Below are 21,491 nucleotides of genomic sequence, written 5' to 3' on the forward strand. Positions count from 1 at the left end.
AGTGGTGTGGCTTTTGTTTGTGAAACGTATGCAGTGTCACGTTGTTGTTGTTGTTGTTGTTGTAATCTTTAGTGATGGTCAGTAATTTAGTAATTGCTCCTGCTGACTTGAGCCAGCAGTATTTCTTCTCTGTCAGTGGAGAAACCAAACATTTTCACTCCTTTCTCCGAGTGACTGAAGCATCTCCATGCAGCAGAGCAAACCATGCTGGGGACTGTATGCAAGGACAACATGGAGAAAAGGGCACAGAGAAACTGCCTGCAAGGCTATTCATGTTTGAGTTCGTTATAGCTTTATTTAATGAATCCATCGCAGTAAATATGTGCATAATAAAAAGACAAGATACATAAAATATATGTGTACAAACAAATATAAATAGATGTGTTTATTATGTCCTGTCCTATCTGTGATGTATTTTAATGTACACTTTTTAATACAGATTTTTTCATATGCAAGCCAAACAAATTTCTTTGGCTCCTTCTGTCCTTTCGGAAAGTCATAGAGTTTACAGTAGTCATCAAGTCATTAAGATTATCTAGGCTTTGGGATAACTGAAACCACCATTAATTAAAGATGTATTTATGTTAATTATATTTATTTATGTTGAAAATTAGTCTGATCTCAATTTTGAAACATTCCTTCTCTTCCCCTCCCTCTAAGTATATCAATAAACATTAGGATATGACTGATCTGAACTACCATACAAGTTTAAGAACATAATATCTATAATACTGAAAACTCAAAGCAGTGAAACAACGAAAACACACTCTGACACCATGTTCACATGAACCTAACATGTCAGAAAGGCAGGTAACGACAGCTGTTTAATCCTCAAATAGTGGCGAATTTGACTTTTAAATACATCATATTGTTGTAACTACACGCACACGTTGGTTTTCTATATAAATACTGTAAATCAGTGCATTTATTGACTTTAAAGTACCAGAAGACGCAGTTTTGTCTCTGAGTGTTTATGGGGTTAAACTGCCCGCAAACAACTTCCTGGAACTATCTGAAGTCTACGTGAATCACGTGACCGTCAAGCATTTTGGACCTCAGTTGACGCTTCTCTCTCTCTATACGGCTCTGGCGATAATCACTAGCCAATCGCAGCGCATCGAGGGCGGAGCTTGACGGAATACAGGCGGCAAAACAACAATCGGACCTTAAAGAGGTGGAGAGGCGACGTAACAGAAAGGAAAGCGAAACCTGATAAGATGAGTTAACAGCCGTAAAGTAAGTATTAAAGTTAAGCTGTTTGGCGCAGAGATATTCATTCTGGTCAGCCTGAGGAGCAACGTTGGACTGATCAGCCAGTAAGTGTGCAATCTTTTTATTTTAAACGTGTAGTTTTCTGTTTTACTGCTAGTAAAACCTCTGGCGTCTGTAGCAGATGTTACACTGCTTTAATGACTGCCTATGAAAAGTTCTATAGACTTTGAAAGACGTTATTGAAGTGAAGTGCAGCTGAACTGAATTGATGTCATCGTTGGTCAAGACCAACTAAAAGTGATGTGGCCACTTTATTGCCCTCAGTTCCACGTGAGCACATGTGTTTGGTCTGAAGAACCTCTTTTCTGCTCCAGAGAGAAGTACGCTTGTCTACATCTGGTGAAGAACTGAACTGAGAACTTACCAGAGTGTCCAGCAGCTTTGAATGTCCATCCAATGGATTCCACAACCGGGTTCGTAGTTTAACCTACAGGTACACACTTAAAAGGTGGTTATTCAAGGGTTCTTTAGTAGGGAATGGTTCCATTTAGAGCTACGAGTTCTACTGGAACCATTTCATGATTAAACGATACTTTGCATGAAGAAATGGTTCCTTAGATTGATGGAAAATGTGTTGTATATGGTTCTGTATAGCACCAAAAAGGGTCGTCAAGCTTGTAAATATAACAGGACACTTCTTGGTGCCGTATAGAACTAGTTTCACAAAGGTTTTATATAGAATCCTATACAACACATTCCCCATCAATCTGAACAACCATTTCACTATGCAAAGAACCATTTAAGCATGGAATTGTTCTATATAGAACTCATGGTTCCAAATAGAAACATTCCTTTACTAAAGAGCCTTTGAAGAACCATGAGTTCTATATAGAACAGTCTACAACACATTCTCCATCAATCTGAAGCACTATTTCACCATGCAAAAAATAAATAAATAAATAAAATAAAAAATAAGCATGAAATGAAAACATATATAGAACTTATGGTTCCAAATAGAAACATTGCTTTTGCTAAAGAACCCTTGAAGAACCATCTATTTTATGAGTATAGGCTTTTATAAGAAGTGTGTAATTTCAACCCAGATTAGATTTGATCTAACCAGGATTAAAAGTCTCCATGACTGTGTGCTCATGATGGGTTATACCATCAAATAGACACCAAAAACAGTCTGTTAGTTTAACTACAGGTGGGGTTTATAGAGCAGCACTCAAATTTACTTCTGTTTCCTTCCTGTCAAACAACTTTCACACATTCATCAAGCCTTTCGGAGTAAACACTGATATGTGTCAGTTTACGCCTTCAATTAAATGTGCAGTAGACTCACATGCACCAATAAAACTGAGACTTGGGGTGGTGAACACTGGAGGCCTTTGTGAAATATTATCAGAAAACTTGAGCCAAGATATGATTCTCTTGCAGTTTTAGACACTTGTGATTGCAACGTGGCGTATTACGAAATGCACATATCTCAGCTTATTATTTTTGACTACCTCCAAATAAAATGTTTAGTCTAATAAAGTAAACACTTTCGTTTTGGTCTTCTTGAAGGAAAGTGAAATTGTAAAGTAGACAAAGCAGCTTTCACACAATTTCAGACGTCAGTGCTTGACTGTCCATGTATTGATACTATTTTTTCATCCAAAACATCTTAATACTATGTTGTGCCAATTTTTCTCCCATATGTTTGATAAATATGAATGTGTTTATGATAATGGAATTCCCATTGGGTGTACTTTTAAACTGTAATTTGAAAGAAGCTCTGTGTATAAAACACAGATCACAAGATATCTCTCTTATTTTCTGTTATCACCATGGATACATCCTGTTTGTGGAGAACAGGATTAGGTGGAGCTTTTATATGTGTCAGAGATCTATTAAAAGATTATGAGTTCAGGTGTGGTGCTGAATTTCATTAGAATGAGGGAAGCAGAGTGGAGACTGATTTACATGCACTGCCTATCTGGGCCTTTGGAGGGCAGCATCACATGGTTTCTGTTTTTCTGATGTAAATAAAGTGATGTAAATAAAACAGCACTTTGGCTACGTTTGTGGAGAACAGGCTGAAGTGGCACAAATCAGATTTTTTGCCCTAATGTGACTCAGATCTGATGTTTTCAGGGCTGTGTGGACACCAAATCTGATCTTTTCAAATCCAACCTGAGCCACTTTGGCTATGTTCACATTACAAGCCTCATTGCTCAAATCCGATCTCTCTGACACGATGGTTCACACTCGTTTAGGTAAGTGATTTAAACCTGTCATTAATGTGAACAAACTGGTGTCCTGAAATAACCTGCATGCACACATCCTACTCAGTAACATCACATGAATGAATCACGTGCATCATCAGCACAAACTAACGAGCAGAACGAGCTTCGCTGAGAAGATAATTAACTCTGATCAGCTCTCAGCTTCATTATTAGAGCGAGACGAAGGAGAAAAAGGTGAGATGAGCTGCTTTTCCACCATTTACAGGCTTTAACTTCTGTTTGGCGCTGCTGCCATGGTAACGCTGAATGATGGCGCAGCGTAGTGGAAAAAAAGCACATGAATTCAGATCTGAGCGTCACATTAAGATCGCATGGCCATGTATTGGATACGTATCCGTTCTAGGACCACATATGTTTGTGGAGAACAGGTCGGATTTAAAAAGATCAGATTTGTGTCCACACAGCTCTGAAAACATCAGATCTGAGTCACATTTGGGCAAAAAATAAGATTTGAGCCACTTCAACCGGGTAATGTGAACATTACTTTTCTTATATGTTCCTAGATTGGATATGTATCCAATTCAGCTGAGAGCTATCCAGAGTTAATTATCTTCTCAGCGAAGCTCGTTCTGCTCGTTAGTTTGTGCTGATGATGCACGTGATTCATTCACGTGACGTTACTGAGTAGGATGTGCGCATGCAGGTTATTTCAGGACGCCGGTTCGTTCACAATAATGACAGATTTGAATCACTTACTAAACCGGTTTGAACCATCGTGTTGGAGAAATCGGATTTGAGAAAAAAATCGTATTTGAGCCACTAGGCCTGTTCCGGTAACAGAATCCCCTTATTCGGGTAACCATGTGGAAAACTGAAGCTGAGTCGTCTTCTCACAGTGGAAGGATGGCTGTGTATTTTTTTCAGGTCTGAAGCAGCTTGATTTTCTCCTCTCTCTCAAAGATGAAAGCTTTAAGTGCTGTTTATCTGAAGGGGACAGTTTTGGTGTCTACTAGGTCTTCCAGGTGGTTGTTAGGGATCCCGTTTTCTCTGTAGCTTTTATTCATTTTTGAACTCCAGTTTGTTGGCTTGCTTTAGAAACGGAACTGATTTAATGTGTTTTTTCCCATTTATAATACCTTTTTTGACCATTGCTTACACTAATGGTCAGACCTTATTTTCTGCTAATATTGATCTTGTGTTATTGTTTGCTATCTGGTGTGGACCAGAGGAGGATGGGTTCCCCTTTAGAGTCTTGGTTCCTCCCAAGGTTTCTTCCTCTTGCTCTTAGGGAGTTTTTCTTGCCACTGCCGCCATTGGTGGTGCTCATGGGGGCTCGGACCTGGATTTTTATGTAAAGCTGCTTTGTGACAACACCTGTTGTAAAAAGCGCTTTATAAATAAACTTTGACTTTACTTTTTTTGTCACAGAGAGCGACTCCAGGCGCGACTGCAAGGGTACATCTTGGAAACACTTGAAGACATCAAAACAGTGAGAAGTTTCTGTGACAAAGAACCAAAATGGACCCTTCAGAGGGAGACAGAGCTGGATATGATGAGAGACATCAAAGACCGGGCAGATCAGATCTCTCTACAGTTTGACCATGTGAAGAAGGCAGAGAACAAGGCCAAGGCTTTTGGGGAGTACCTGTGGAGTGGTCTGACCCAGGTGACAGCAGACTCCAAAAGGGAAGAATTGGAGAAGGAGCTGGGGGAAGTTCTGAAGAACACTCTGGAGGGGCTGGAGAAACTTCAGCACTTCCTGGACGCAGTGGAAAGGCTAGCGGTCACCTCGCTGTTCGTGTTCATGGGCGAGAGCTTCCTGCCGAAGGGGGTGAGCGACGCAGCTGTGCGATCAGTGATCACAACAGCCAGAATCGTGTCACCGCTTCTCATCCACTTCAAGAGAGATGCAGGAGCTTTCTTCTTACCCAGCCTCCATAACGTGGACGTCCTGGCCTTCCAGCTGGACAAATACATCCGCATCACACAACAGCTCTGCATGAGAATGGAGAAAAAGTTAGTGCTCAATATATTTACTGTATCATAGATCAGTGATCATCAGTTCCAGGCCTGGAGGACATTTTGATTGAGCAGGAAAATCAAAGTTTGCTGGACACCAGACCTAGAATTGACGATCCCTAGAAAATAAATCATATATTTTCTTGATAAGGGAGAAGTTCTATAGTCTGTGAGTAGGCATTTTGGTGCCCTTAACATACGCTTATCATGCCTGCAGAATCTGACCAAAAGTGTAAGAGTTATGTTTTTATGAATTCGCATTTTTATCAAAATTAGCAAAAATCTCATTAATATTTTCAAGCAAAAAAACACAATTATGTAACCCAGACCTTGACCATGACAAGGTAATCCATCCCTTTTGCTAAATTAGCTTAATTAGCTGTAGTACCCTTACTGATAGTTGATAGTGCTAAACAAAATAGCATGTTGTTCGTCCCAGTGGAGAAATCTAATTTTACACTATTCATTTTTTCTTGCCATTTCATAAAAATAATCATAAACGTAGGCTTGAAATCCTTAGCAATAGGCTAGTAATGGGAGATATTGTGCGAGTATTTTAAGATTATTTAACTTTTTTCTAAATCTTTTTACTTGTTTTAAGTACTTTTTTCCGATTTTATCTTTTCTATTACCAGACAATGTTCCAAGATATAAAGCAGATAATTTAGGTTGTTTCATGAAATAATATGCAATGATATTTTTTATAGAAAAAATAGTTAAATAATCTTATAATATTTTTACTTCAGTGACAAAATGACAAATATTAGATATATTGACTAGATTTATGGTGATTTCACTTAAGATATAGAAATGCATCAGTACATTTTTGTTCAGACAGAGTGTGTTTAGTACTTGGCGATACCGATACCATAATGAATGACCTCTTTAGAATTAAGTAGTTGTTAGGTAGCTATGCCACATTAGTTACCCTGGATTGATTGGCGATGCAGTGGAGGAGAGCGGGTTTAGTTCTTTGTCAGAAAAGCACTTCTGTACAGCTGTAAGTAAAGTATGTTTCATAGTTTTGATCCTCATGTGTCTCTTTAAACAGTAGTCTCTGTAGCACAGTGACAGCAAGAATCACATCCTAGGAGCTCACATTTCTGTTTTATGTTTCTTGGAGTCTTTTGTTTGGCTGGTTGAGCTGTAGTTGAATGATTATTGGCTAATAAAATGGCATCTTCAGCTCTTTTCTGAAGACACCTGACAGGACAGCTGGTTTGTTGAATGCATTTATGGATTTAGTCAAATTACTTTGGTTGTTTTTGGCAAACTGTGTTTTCTTCTCTGCAGATCCATGAGCGTATCGTGTTCTGGAGGTATTTATGAGTAAGTACTATTCAGCCAAATTGCTGCATTCATACGAAATTTTACTCCGTGTTTCTCTATTTCTTTCAAAGTTAGGTTCTAGGCCAAACTTTAGCAAGTGACTCTTGTTTTTAGTTTGCTTATATCAGTACATTCACATGCATTACATTTAATCAAATATTACATTACAGATGGAAAAATGGCAGCTCTTCACTGAAGTTGAACATGAGTGAGGACTCACTGCAGAAGCTGGATGATCACCTGAGCCAGTTAATCATAATCCGGTAACAGCATTTCTTCTCTTCTTCACTTTTTACATTCTGAGGATTTGAGCTTTGGTCAGTAAGATCATGAGGATTCATGACAGAACTTAAACCCTGCTGTATAACATTGATGTCATCATGCCAATATTTCATGGCTGCAGCCACATGCTGTGACAGTTTATGTTCAGTAATACCACAGTGTCATTACTGGTAATTGTCGTGACAAATACCACAAATACCAATGTCATAAATACCAAAATGCCATGTAATGAGAGCCATTGTCAAAGCATTGTGGCATTTGTCATGACAACAGTAAAGGTAACAGGATTGTCATATTTGAGTGCAGAAAAGGTTGTGTTCAAAAATCTAGTGCACGTTATGAATTAAAAAAACTAGGATATTTCAAGAGCTGAAAGCTTAACATTACTACCTTTCATAAAGAGTCACCCAGAGCAAATATTTCTTTCTTAATATTGTCTCAGAGAAATAAAGCAGATCTCAATATTATATTAATGAAGGATCACTGATTTCTCAATTGTTTCTCCTAAATCCCCCTTAGGAGAAAAGAGGAGATTAACAGCATTTCACTGTGAGACGTTCTGGTGATGAAGGAGAAAAGCATAAGTTCTCCTTCTGCACTGATTGAGTGCTGAAAGAGTTATGTAATATGGAATAGAGCTTTATAAAAATCAGTGTGATCTTACACTTTTCTTATGGAAATATTATTCAGCTACGTTCGCACAGCAGGTGAAAGTGGTCCCAATCTTAAAATATGATTTTATTTTTTTTTGACTGTTCATAACATCCTTTAAATGTGATCTGTATGCGACAGTCTGAACAGATCAGCTCCTAAACTGACCCGCATGTGCAAAAGAACAGTGCGTCGCGTTGCTTCATGAGGCTCATCCAGAGGTAAACAATTATGACTGCCAAAGAGCACCAGTCACTCCTGGAGGTTCAGCTTCATCTTCACCAGCATCACAGGAGCCATCATGAAGCTTCACTGACTGACAGCTTACCTGTTCACCCAGAATGTGATCGAGCTCAACATAACAAGGGTGGTTTCTTTGGTTCGCGTCCTCGGATTCTTTAAACTTTGCTTTCAGACTGTTAACTGTTGTTTGACGCTGCAGCCTCGTTCTCCTACAGCCACAGTCAGCTTTCTTCATTTTCTTCAAAATCTCTTCGAAGGGGTTTCAAGGAGGGGTTTGGATGAGTCTCTTCTAAATTTTGTACAGACACATCATCTCAAATTTTTAAGAGGTATCAGTAGTGCGAAATTATGACGAATGTTGAGTTGGATTGACTTAAAAGTTGCGTAAATTCCGATCTGGATGGTCAGACTGAGTCGTATTGCCGCAGATCGGATACGAATCAGATTTCAGTACCACATATGAAAGCATCTCAAATCGGAATTGGAAATGTCGGATTCCAGTTTTTTGCTGTTCACACTGCCACACAGACACACGTCTGTGTCACATATGAAGAAAAAGATCGGATTTGGGCCACTTTTACCTGCTGAGTGAACGAAGCCTAATTGACGTGGATGTGTTTCATCAAAATGTCATTGTATTTGGCAGTAGCTGTGAATCTCTTCTCTCTATCTCTTTTCTTTCAGGATGGACGAGTCATTCAGGCTGACGTTTCTGTTTAACTGGGATGCGCTGCACTTCATTGGTTTATTCAATCAGCGTCAGTCCAGAATGTTCCAGTTCCTATCAGATCTAGAAGAGGCTGCAGTCCAGCTGGATAGGATGAAGATGGGTTCCAACATCTCCACTGTGGCAGGCAGTTCAGTGGGCATTGCTGGAGGTGTCTTGTCCATCGTAGGCCTGGCTCTCGCCCCCGTAACTGCAGGAGTATCCCTGGCCCTCACGCTCACCGGGGTTGGGTTGGGGGTCACCAGTGGAGTCAACGGCTTAGTCACAGGCATCACTGAAATGGCAGTCAACAAGCATCATGGGAAAAACGCCAACAACATCTTCCAGAAGTTCATGGAAGATGTGGAGAAGATTCTAGATTGCATGGAACAAGTGGCCAGCAGTGAAGGTCCTGCAGTAGACCCTCAAGTAATGGCATCAGTTATGGAGGATCTTAAGAGTGAGGAAGTAGCGAGGGCTGCAGTCAATATGGGCCTTCAGGAAGTTAGAGCAGCTCGGAACATCCCTAATCTTGTTGCAGACCTGCCTGACATCGGGCAGGTGGCTAAGGGCGCTCCTCTGGCCCTTTCGAAATCAGCTAGAGCCGGGTTGATCACTCTAAACGCATTATTCATTGGTCTAGATGTTCTGTTCATCTGCAAAGATGGCATTAGCCTAGCCAAAGGAAGCAAGAACCAAGTCTCTGAGCTCATCCGATGCAGGTCACGTCTCTGGCACTCAGAGTTGGAAGCGTGGAGAAAGATCAGTGACTGTCTGTGCAGAGGAATATGGAAGTTCAGAAAGAGCCACCGAATTCTGGAGCAACCATTTCATCCTTAAAGAAGTAAATCAACCAGAACTGCTTTCACTGAAATGATTATGTTGGTTTGCTTTAAGTAATAATCTCATTACGTTAATCTCATTCAGTCTGGGAATCAGTTTAGCTAACAGAGACCAGTTTGTATGATGCTCTACACATATTACAATCGATTTTTGAGAAATCTTCTTAAAAATCTCACTCTTCTTTATATCCTAGTGGTTGTTCTCTGCACAACTGAAATGATTTTCTTCTTGGAAGAAATGGACATCAATTATGTTCAAGGACATTAGCATTAACATTGTTAACACTGGCTGAGATTGAGTTGAGGTCGTGAGACTTTTTTGGGTGATAGATCTTTCCATCCCTAAGTTGTTTACTGGGGTTGAGGTCAGGCCACTCGAGTTTCTCAACTCCAAACTCCTCAAACCAGGAAAGGGCTTTTCCCACTATTATCACAAAGTTAGAAGCTTATAATTTTCTAAAATGTCTTTGTATGCCCCTGCGATGGACTGGTGACCTGTCCAGGGTGTATCCTGCCTACCGCCCAATCACTGCTGGGATACGCAACCCCCCCACCCCATTAGCATTAGCATTACCCTTCAATGGAACTAAGTGGCCCAAACCCTGAAAAACAGCACCAACCTATTCACCAAACTTTACTGTTAGCACTGTGCATTCCGGTAGGTAATGTTCTCCTGGCATCCACCAAACCCAGATTCATCCATCTGACTGCCAGATGGTGAAGCTTGATTCATTACTCCAGAGAACACATTTCCACTACTCCAGAGTCCAGTGGCAGCGCTTTACACCACTCCAGCCGACATTTGGCATTGCACATAGTTATCTTAAGCTTATGTGCAGCTGCTCAGCCATAAAAAATGAAAATCCATTTCATGAAGCTCATTTCTTGTCCTGATATTGATTCCAGAGGCAGTGAGGAACTCTGCAGCGAGAGAAGCAACCAAGGATAGACAATGTTTACATGCTTCAGCACTTGGTGGCCCGCTCAGTGTGTTTGTGTGGTCTACCGCTTTGTGGCTGAGCTGTTGTTACTCAAGTCAGTTGTTGCTCAGGTGAAATTTCTTGAACTGATTTGTGGCAAAGGTGGCATCTTATAACAGCAGCTGTGTTTACATGCAAAGATTTTTACATAACCGATTGAATACATTCTGATGACTGAAGTGTTTATATTCTCACTCTACTCAACAATCTGATGGAAAATCTCTGTTTACATGCTCACTACAAGTGATCAGATCCAAAATTACATACATGCGTAGAGCACCGCTTAGTGTAGATGTTACCATGACAACCAGCATCATGTGAGTCCAGTCAGAGTGAGACGAGCAGCAGTGAGCAGTGCTTGTGTTTTTAATTGCTTCAAAATGATGTCAGATTCAGGAAAACGTGCCTCACATGTCCTTATTAAAGAAGGCCGAGAGGAAGACGTCGTGTTCTGAGACACATAAGCTGGACGTCCGTCCCACCGTCTTTTCAAGGCTCAGAGCATAAACATTGTCGCCTCTGCAGACCAGTTTCTGCTCCGCCATGTTGAACGTTATAAACTTTCACTATGACGTGACGCACATGCAGAATGGACTTAAACTTTCCGATAGGGAATGTAATCAGATACAGGCGTTTACTCGGTTATTATTTTTCTATTTAATGGATTATTTACAGGATTACCCAACACGCTCAAGCAGATAGGAATTGTATTCCGAATCGAGGTGTGTACATGGACGTATTCTATTCTGATTGAGTTATTACTTGGATTATTAACGGATTATGAGGCTGCATGTAAACGTGGCTGCTGCCACATTTAAAGTCACTGAGTTCTTCAGTTGTTCTATGAAGTCTGCATGGCTATGTTCTTCATTTTGTACACTTGTCAGCAATATGTGTGTCTGAAACACCTGAAGTCAATAATTAGGAGGGGTGTCCACATACTTTCGGCCATGTCATGTAGCTCACATTTTATTCTTGTCAGTGCTCTGAGCGACAAAGTCTGTCAGTTCACCCCAGGAGGTGTCACAACCTAATGTCAGAAAACGTTCAACTTGACATGAATGCTGGCAAATGTAACCTTTATGACAAATTACATCTACTAGATTAAGTGCTTATTAATGTTTATGTAGGTCTATGTCATGTGTATGTAGTTGCCATGAACAATTACTAATTTTATTGTACAATAAATTGTTTTTTTAAGTGCCTAATGTATCTCTGTGAGAAAGTTTGAGTGTGCATGTGTTTCTTTTACATACTGAAGCGTGAGAATGACGAGCTGTGGTGACAGTTGTGGTCCTCAGCTGATGTTAGATCAGAAGAGATCTGAAGAGCTGATAGCTTTGATGAACATTGGCCTAATTTTCTTGTGAAAAACAGTTTTATTTTTAACCTGTTGTATGAATGTGAGAAAATCATTTCAGCTAGAATGGTACTGAATGAATGAATAATTATTTCTCCTGTAAGTAATTCACACAAATTCTGCAATAAATGTACTTCTACTCAAAACTGACTTCTGCATCTTCCTTACAGATGAATTATTGTCATATGCTCCTCATACATCATCGTTTCTTCAAAAATGAAGGGTGTTTGTCCTCCTTTGCTGCAGTAACACCGTTTTGGAGATATGAAGTTTAAATATGCATTTTATATACTAGAACATTATCCAAAGTGAATGACTGCATATTTCTCAGTATGAGCGGCTGTAAAGGTTAAAGGTTATACTAACTCTTTGCTGTCTCAGTTCTTCTCCTCCGTCCCTCCATCTCCTCCTCTTCTTCATCCTCCCGCTCCTCCCCCTCCTCCATCTTCTTTTTCCTGAGTGCCTCCTCCATCTTCGCACTTTCTCTTCTTTCTTCTTCCTCTCTACCTCCTCCTGCCTCTCCTCCTCCTCTTCTCTCTCCCTGGCCAGCTTCATCACCTCCTCACTGAGGATCACTGATTCTCCATTAGCAGAAACCATCGCTTGGATTTTAGCCAGAAGTTTAGCCACTAGGTCTTCCCCACCGCCGGTTTGACTGTAGAGGGCGTGGTAGCGCCTGCCGCATTTCTCCACGAGCTTCTCCAGCTCTGCGTTGTCCTCCACTTCCTCCTGGATGGTGGTTGGATGCAGCTGCTTGGTGTCCTTCACAGTGAAAAGCACCAGCGTGTGGCTCCAAGCTTGTGGACCAAACAGTTCCACATGTTCCTCTGTGACGCGGCGCTCGCGGCTTGAAAAGGAGAAGGATAGAGGGACCACCAGGAGCAGTGCATGAGCACCAGGATGGCACAGCTTCATACTAGCCACCATCTGCTTTCTCACATGTTCAGGTGATGTCCGGCTGCCACCCAGGTTGAACCACTCCCAGCCTGGAGTGTCCACCACCAACACCCGCCGTCCCCTGACCATGCCCTCACGGTGGACACTCGCTCTGGTCCTCACCCCCACCTCGTCAAACGCCTTGGTGCCCAGGACGGCGTTGCCGACTGCGCTCTTACCCGCCTCTCTCTCACCAATTAGAACCAAATTTAGGCTTGGGCTGGGCGAGAGAGACTGTGAACAGCCTGTAGAAAAACAGAGAGAGAGAGACTTGAATTTCCTCAGCTCAGTGCAGAGGAATGTTTTGACTTTTTTATTTTTTACAATAGAATTTTTAATTCCATACTTTCATTCATTCATTTCTATCCAGTCAGACAGACATGAATGTGATAAAGCTGACAAATTTAATGCTGACTGGTGGAAAAGATCAGTAACCAGCAACGTCTGAGCTTTGTCGCCCTTTTTGCACGTGTTATAACTGCTTATTAATGATCTTTCATGTGTTTATGACATAATGAATAACCATAACCCCCTTTGACCCAGTTCTTCAATGGACTGGACCCCCACAGGACCACCACAGAGCAGGTATTATTAAGGTGGTGGGTCATTCTCAGCACTGCAGTAACACTGTTGTGGTGGTGGTGTGTTAGTGTGTGTTGTGCTGGTGCGAGTGGATCAAACACAGCAGTGCTGCTGGAGTTTGTTAAACACTGTGTCCACTCACTGTCCACTCTATTAGACACTCCTACCTTGTCAGTCCACTTTGTAGATGTAAAGTCAGAGACGACAGCTCATCTGCTGCTGCACAGTTTGTGTTGGTCATCCTCTAGTCCTTCATCAGTGTTCACAGGACGCTGCCCACAGGACGCTGTTGGCTGGATATTTTTGGTTGGTGGACTATTCTCAGTCCAGCAGCAACACTGAGGTGTTTAAAATCTCCAGCAGCACTGCTGTGTCCAGTGGTGTAACTAGGATCTTATGAGCCCCAGTGCAAAAAGAATTAATGCCCCCCACCACACAAAAAATGACTTTTAATTAATAATGTCATGTAATTTACATGTTTATTTGCTATTGTTATGTCAAACGAGTTGATGCTCCCAATGCAGGTCACTCCACCCACCAGCATCTTATGTATTTGGTTTACTACACTCTTTAAAAAATGGTTCTTTAAGGGTTCTTTAGTAAAGATATTAGTTCTGTACAGAACCATGAACACTCAAAGAACCATTTGCATGATTAAAGGGTTCTTTACATCATGGAAGTGATCTTCAGATTGTAGAACCTTTTTGAAAAGGGTTCTATGTAGCACCCAAAAGGGTTCTTCTATCGTTACAAGCTTGACATTGTAACAAAAGCAGAACCCTTTTTGAAAAGTTTCTATATAGAACCATCTACAGCATCACATTCTCTTTAAAGATACAAAAAGCCCTTTAATCACGCAAGTCAAGTCAGCTTTATTGTCAATACTACAATACGTACAGGACATACAGAGTATTCAAACTGTGTTACTCTCAGCCCATGGTGTGGGTTCTTTGAGTGTTCATGGTTCTATATAGACACATTTTCTTTACTAAAGAACTCTTGAAGAGCCATCTGTTTAAGAATGGCCCATGGGACAACAAGCGAACACACGGCGATAAAGCGGAAAACACAAAAGTAAGATCACATTTTCCAGTCGAACCGTTTTAGGTGATGGGCCGAGTTTCCCTGCTTTCAGTTTAAATGTACCTAAAAGGAGGACTCTGTTTGTCTGGTGTTGATATATTGCAGTTCACCCCTCAAACTACTATAGAGAAATCCAGTCGTCTGCTAGCTGGTGTTTGAATACTGTGATGTGCTCTGACATGGATGCGGTAAGAGTGATGGCAGTAAGGCAGTTTGATCCATCCCTGACCTACTGAGCCAGCTAATGTTTGCTGCTCGTAGTAAGCTAATATTGTTGAGAAACTAAACAGTTTAGCACTGTTGTTGGCCACTTGTTTAGCATTTGTAACGGAATAGCCGAGCGCTCGTCACCAGACAGCTAAAAATAATCTTTTCTTTCTAAAATTATGACTATTACAAAAACTGTGGTTGTGCTTTTCCAGCTAATAAAAACAGCTCACTAGAAACGTTCTCCAACTGTCCCATGACAGATTTGTGAAATGTTCCACTGTTTGCCGACCATAAAGGATAGATTAAAAGAGCAATTAATCACCCAGGAGCAAAACTCAGCCTTCAAACTTAAAAGAAATAATGATTTGACATTTAGTGCGATATGTATCGATATCGAACGATATGAATTTTGTTTATCATAATAACATTTTTTGGCATATCGCCCAGCTCTAGCTACTATTTACATTACTTTCACAATAGTTTACTGTAATCACATTAGCAGCAAATAACAGTAAAACAGCAACTTTATACTATGACTCCACAATCACTTGCAACAATTTATATATTTACATATGGATTATTAGAAAGGAATGCAAAATAGAAGCTTTTTCACTGGTGGTCTCAGACTTCCAGAAGAGTCCAGAAGAGTACTGGTATAGAATTGAATTTGTTTCCTCATCAACAGCTGTTCATGCCCTTATCTGTTCTCTAATTTTGCTTATAACTGTAATCCTATTGGTAAAACTAAAATAAGAATTTTAAAAATTAAGCACACTTTCACTGCCATCATGATCTTAAAAAGCTTTTACTGATGGGTCCTATAGTTTATAATTTTAGTAATTCAGATGCCTTTAAACAGTGATACAAACTAGGCCTGAAAAACATTAATGATCTCTACATATACACCTTTGGTAGTTTTGAGATGTTATCAACTAAGGCCTAATCCCATTTCTTCTTTTCACCCCTACCCCTTGTTTTTGAGTGTTACCCTAACCGCTTAGAGTTACAAGGGGTAGTGGTTAAAATCTTGCCCTACAAAATGGGACAAACCTCAAATAATAATAAAAAAAAACAACATTACTTCATTAACAGCTACCAGCGCTGCTCTGTAGGTGACCCTGCCAGTCTGCAGTGACAGCAGAGGAGGGTAAAGTTCAGCTCCTCACTGCTGGGCTTTAGTTACATTTAGGGCATCATATGCATTTAAAGAGGGGGGCACTTATTTATTAGCACCCACCCCTAATTCTTCAGTGATATGAAGCTGAAGTCAGATATTCACCAGCTTCTTGTTTGAATTTCCTGTTCCACCTTAAATGGTGCAGCAGTTGCATTCTGACGCTTCAGGCCTGAATGTAACTGGACTATTTAAGGTGGAACGGGAAAGTTAGCTAGCTGGCTACCGAGACATTAGCATGCTATTAGTGATTTTTTATGCTTGTTATGAAGAAAACGACCAAAATACATTGAAATGACATTAAACTAAGATAATACAGGCATTATTGCAATTTTTGTAATTATTGTAATTGTTGTAACATTTTAGGGTTTCTTTGGTCTCTTGTTCAGCCATCTTGCCGTTTTCATAACTCTCTGTTTGGAGTGTCTGAAAAACCTCCATTTGGAGGGTCATGTAGCCCAAACACTTCACCCTACCCCTCTATCTCAACAAGAATCGGGACACCCTACCCCTAGATGTGAACGCGCAAAACAGAGGGCTAAGGCCTAAGTGGTAAGGGCGAGCGGTGAAATGGGATTGGGCCTAAAAGTGGCTCACAACAGCTGACAACCTCTACTTTCAGAACTGTCATTTTATTCAGTCTGATTGGTGGAAGAGTGCTTTAGCTTTTTAATTTATCTTCTTCATGTGTCCATTTAGGATTGATACACTTCCAAGTAGTACACAGAATTTGTAAGTAAGTAAACATAAATGACTGCAGATTGACTCAGGGAATGTGACAAATGTATACAGTCTCCAGCTGACCTGACACATATGCTTTGGACTTATCCCAAACAAACTGTGTTCTGGTTGTATTTTTTTTGAGATATTCTCAAAAATATAGTACTTCAGTTACAGCCATCAGCATACCGAAAAAAATTAGGAATCTTAGTTTTCACCTCTCTCCTAGCTTGTAGAAGAAGCCTACTTGTACAGTATTCTGAGGTGGTAGGGCAACCAGTCACGTTCGAATTGAATGTTTATGTAAAACACTGTCCGAGGTTCCTGAGTTTGGCCACTTTTTTGAAGGCAGCATAGATGTATTCTAGCCTTCTTAAAAGACTGGTAAAAAGAGGCAGAAGAAGTCCACAGTTTGAGGCAATGTATGTAATGCACTTTAGCATGATGCTATGGGGGCTATTAGCTCCTATTTCTTGGTAGCTACATTAGCATCGCAGCTCCAAAACTAAATCAGCAAACCCCACCCACCAAACAATGTAATTGTGAATGTATTTGAAATGAAGAGATTTCTCACTAAATAATTTCTTTAAGAGTTATGTTGAATAATAGCATAATAGCAAAATATTTAGGACCGTGTCTGTGTTTACATGCAAAGATGTATTAGGGTTGGGAATCTTTAGGCAACTCACGATTCGATTCGATTATGATTCAGAGGCTGCGATGCAATTATAAAAGATGCATCTTGATGCACCTTTTTTTTTTTCTATACAGGATTTTTATTTGTCCTACTGTCTGGCTGCAGGTCACATAGCAACGATGCGTTATTTGTGTTTATAAGCAGCACAGTTGATTCCTGGCAAGTTAAATCTGCAACTAGAGACTGTCGAACACTAAAAAGTTAAATGGTGCCGCATTTACATTCTGCGCCTCAGGCAGAATTTAAGGTGGAACGGGAAAATTCGAACAAGAAGCTGGAGAATAATAAGCGACTTCAGACTCGTAAAACAGTCGAACGCTGAGAGACATTTTACGAGAAACTGATCTACTTCTGAAGAAAAGTTTTCTGGCGGAGATGGGAGGAAAGCGGCTAAAAATAAAGCTTAAAGCAGAGCGGAGTAAATCTGCATTTTCTTTTATATTTTTTAGCCTAAACTAGGACATCAGCACACACTGAGACATACTGGACATAAATGTTGTGGCTGCCAAGGTGGTTTGATTTATGTTGAAAGGACAAAATGGCTCTTCTTATCATTTGGGTTGTGATTCCTGACCTAACCTGGCTTTAGTGCAGAGGGAGCCGGTTGGATTTCTCGCTCATTCAGTTGTGGTTTTGTTTTGTGCCGCCGCAGACTGTCCGGGTGCTGCACTTACCCACTTCCAAATTCCGCATTTTGCATTCCGTCAACATTACATTATAAATTAAATATTAAGGAAATCGATTTTTGACTTTTGTGAATTGATTCAGAATCGTTCCGGTCCGCATGACGATGCGTCTAAGAATCGATTTTTTCCCGCACCCCTAGTGCACTAGCTATAATACTTACTATCAAAGTACAAACCCAATTCCACAAAAGTTGGAATAGTATGTAAAATGCAAATAAAAGCTGATCTATAAAGCAACTTTAATCTGTATTTGAACAAAAACAGTACAAAGACAAGTTATGTAGTGTTTTAACTTTCAACTTTCATTCTGAAATTGATGCCTGCAACATCCCAAAAAGAGTCTTTTTCAGGGACACTCATGCCTATTTCAGCATGATAACACACAGAGATATTCTGCGTGTGCTGCAGCAGCCCGGCTGTGTAATCAGCTTTTTGTAGCTGCTTGTTTCTTTAGTGAAGATATCAGTAAGAAGAGTGAGCCAAATGTTTTCAGTGGCCTTCCAAGGCACAGCATATTACATGCATAGGACGCTACGTAAAAGTACATGAGGCATAGTAGAGCAGATGCAGAAGTGCTGGCTGTGGAGTTTTCACAAGCATAAGTCATGGGTGTGGTGTGCTTTGCACAAGTGTCAGCCTTGGTGTTTCCTGCTCATCATCAATGCTGTGTGTGGACGGGTCTACTTTATAAACAATGAAAAGTCAACCTAATTTTTTATATTTACTTCACAGCTTTTCTGAGTTAACTCAACTTGAGGGCCCTGGTGAAACTCTATTCGCTCAAGTAAAGTTAAAGAGCCCTACATTTCCATTACTGTTTACTGCTTACATATGGAAATTAAGCTGACATGCAAAAAAAGCCATTTGAAAAAAGCAAAAATTTTGAAAAACCATCTGGGGTAAGTTAACTTTTTAATTTTCGTCATTAAAATCAGTTTAAATACAAAAGTTTTTTTTGTGAAATGTTAAAATGAATTTGTTGCCATATGGCAAACTACATGTGAAAATGATCTGTGTGCATTAAACCTACTGGAATGTAATTGACTTATTTTTATTTATACATTGTAACTTCAGACAGTTTATAACCTTAAGGTATTTTCTATATTATAAATAACACCACTGGAAACTTTAGTTGAATTAGTGGAATTGCGTTATCCCACCCAAATTATACATTGATCCACTTTGTGTACATTTCTACTAAGCCCATTCAGTTGTAACAAAAATATTTTCTACCTAGAAGATAATGTATCGTAGATGCCTTACAGGTGATACAAAGACCAGATGGTACAGTAACTGGGATTGTAGGCATTTTGTGTTATTTTTGACTGTATAGCCAGTATAGTATAGTCTTAGTACATGTGTATCTTATTATGATGCTATTATTACCATACATTCCAAATAATAATTGAAATTATATTAATTTAACTGTGTAAACATTGGGCTTTACATTTAACTGAGCATAAGTTGGATTTGTTTAGTCCTGTTTTTCTTTTTTTTCAAATAAAAAATAGAATTTACTGTATTTTCCACCATTACACACTGTTGACATATGGCAACAATTTACAAACTACCCCACTTAAAAAATATATTTTGTTCCAGATATTTACATTATTTAAGTGACTGTAAATAATAAAAAAAACACATTAAAACATTTTTATCATGGTTAAGTAATAATTCATGCAATAGAGACGTATGGGCTCCAAGTGAGAGACTTCAGTGTGCATATTTAATGAGTCTATGTTGGGACGAGCCTACAGAAGAGGTCCAAACATGTAAGAGTTTGCACTCACTGGGAAGCCGGGTGTGTATTAGAGTCATTCTGCAGCAAGCTGGATGATTCCTCAGACTGCTGAGACTGCTGAGGCTGCTGAGACTGCTGAGGCTGCTGAGACTGCTGAGCGTGCTGAGGCTGCTGAGACGGCTGAGGCTGCTGAGACTGCTGAGACTGCTGAGGCTGCTGAGGCTGCTGAAATTGCTGTTCCAGCATACGAACTTGCCATTCGACTGACCTGAGGAAGCATACAGAAAGACAATGGTGAAGGACTTGGATGCTGCAACTTCAGTGATATGCTGGCCATTGTGATATTTTAAACATCTGGTATTTTTATATAAATTGTTATGGCTGTATAGATAAATAAAAAATAATAATAATAAAGCGGTGGGTCCACCAGACAGAGTAACAAACCCATCAGCCCCACACAAGGCTTATGGCATGATGATGTAAATGTTATACAGCAGGATTGCTACTGTGCTACTACAACATCACTCTAATCCCACATTTTGTTTTAATTCTAATAAATTGTCTGTTGTACATAAAACTCAGTATGTCCCACATATTGCTCAACAATTTGAAGTTAAGGGAACGTTTTTGATGATTTTGTTAACTCAAATTGGATTTTTGAGTTGAATAAACTTATTGCTATTTAGTTTAGTCTGTTGCTATGGCAACTTTGAAACCCCACGTTCAAAAAATGACAACATTTCTGTTGGTTTTTATTGTTTCTCTCATTAAAGTTGCTGAACAAATGTGTGAAACTGAGTGAAGCTAAGTAAGCTGTGAAATACAGTTACATGTTAGGTAAAACGTATATTTCTTTCCCATTGGCTCCTGACTCCATCTATTTGCATATTGAGTGTGTCTTTCACTTGTTTCACTCACTGTCAGTGTGCTTTCATTCCACCCAGGCTGCCTTTCCTCAGGCGTATGTTTTTTTATATATCGCTGTTGTTGGAAGAAAACAACCTCGTATCTCCAGAATGGTAACTTTACAGGAGAAGGAAAAAACAAACTTTACTTTTAATGTAAGTCAATGGAACCAGACGTCTTTCCAAGTCATTTTGGGTCATTTCTTTTGGTCCATTTATCATGAAATTCACACACAATGTAAAGAGCAACAGGTATTTTCAAATTATGACAAAAACTGAAAAACAACAAAAATGGAGATACGAGGTTTTGTTCCGACAGCAGTGATATGCTTTCCTCAGCTGCCTGACATTGTGTTGTTGGCTAAGAGTGAAGATTATTGTTCTCTATGCTGATGAGTGGGGGTTTGTGTTGGTCAGTGGCCACGTTCACAGTAAAAGTTAACCCTTTGGTGTTTGGCAAACTGGTCAATATCAGTTAATTAGAAAAAAATTCTCAATTGATGATAACCTGGCAAGTTCTTCTTGGTTTAATTCTTCACCACGTCTTAATCTTGAGACGCAGACTTCTCTCTGGAGTAGAACAGAAGTTTCCTTTTTCCTTCTCATAACAGATTTTCAGAAAGTCTTACAGCATGTGCTGCATTCATTGTGAACAGATTGCACACTTACTGATCCAGCGTGGCTAACTGAACTGTCTGCAGTATCCAGTCCACATAAAGACAGACCGAGTTGTTAAATAAATTTATTACCTTTTGCTTTTCTTTTCTGTTAAACTCTGTTTCTCCACCATCAAAACCAATTCATACACACAAGAAGACTCCTGCCACTTAGCGTTGCAGACGACAGATGATTGGACTTGAAACAGAGAAACCACACAGGAAACCGTCTGTGATGATAAACAA

The 21,491-nt window shown here is 39.9% G+C and overlaps 1 protein-coding gene and 1 pseudogene across 2 annotated transcripts; one reads left to right on the forward strand and one right to left on the reverse strand.

Moving 5' to 3' along the window:
- The first annotated feature begins 1,103 nt into the window (after window positions 1-1,103).
- Window positions 1,104-9,811, forward strand: LOC118821815 (apolipoprotein L3-like). Of its 2 annotated transcripts, none has more exons than XM_036590547.1 (6): window positions 1,104-1,316; window positions 1,537-1,685; window positions 4,872-5,459; window positions 6,756-6,791; window positions 6,962-7,054; window positions 8,652-9,811. In XM_036590547.1, exons 2-6 carry the CDS (start codon window positions 1,669-1,671, stop codon window positions 9,511-9,513), a joined length of 1,596 nt encoding a protein of 531 aa, XP_036446440.1. In that variant the 5' UTR covers window positions 1,104-1,316; window positions 1,537-1,668; the 3' UTR covers window positions 9,514-9,811. The 2 variants fall into 2 exon arrangements, with proteins under 2 accessions (XP_036446440.1, XP_036446441.1); XM_036590548.1 differs by having other exon boundaries at window positions 1,587-1,685.
- A 2,405-nt stretch (window positions 9,812-12,216) lies between these two features.
- LOC118821724 lies at window positions 12,217-17,950 on the reverse strand (annotated as a pseudogene).
- Between the last annotated feature and the right edge of the window lie 3,541 nt (window positions 17,951-21,491).

The sequence above is a fragment of the Colossoma macropomum genome, unplaced genomic scaffold, assembly GCF_904425465.1.
Source record: "Colossoma macropomum unplaced genomic scaffold, Colossoma_macropomum, whole genome shotgun sequence".
Lineage (NCBI taxonomy): Eukaryota > Metazoa > Chordata > Actinopteri > Characiformes > Serrasalmidae > Colossoma > Colossoma macropomum.

Coding starts and splice junctions, on each gene's coding strand:
- LOC118821815 (XM_036590547.1), top strand. Junction 5,460..6,755: donor TGCATGAGAATGGAGAAAAA/GTTAGTGCTCAA, acceptor TCTTCTCTGCAG/ATCCATGAGCGTATCGTGTT. Junction 7,055..8,651: donor AGCCAGTTAATCATAATCCG/GTAACAGCATTT, acceptor CTTTTCTTTCAG/GATGGACGAGTCATTCAGGC.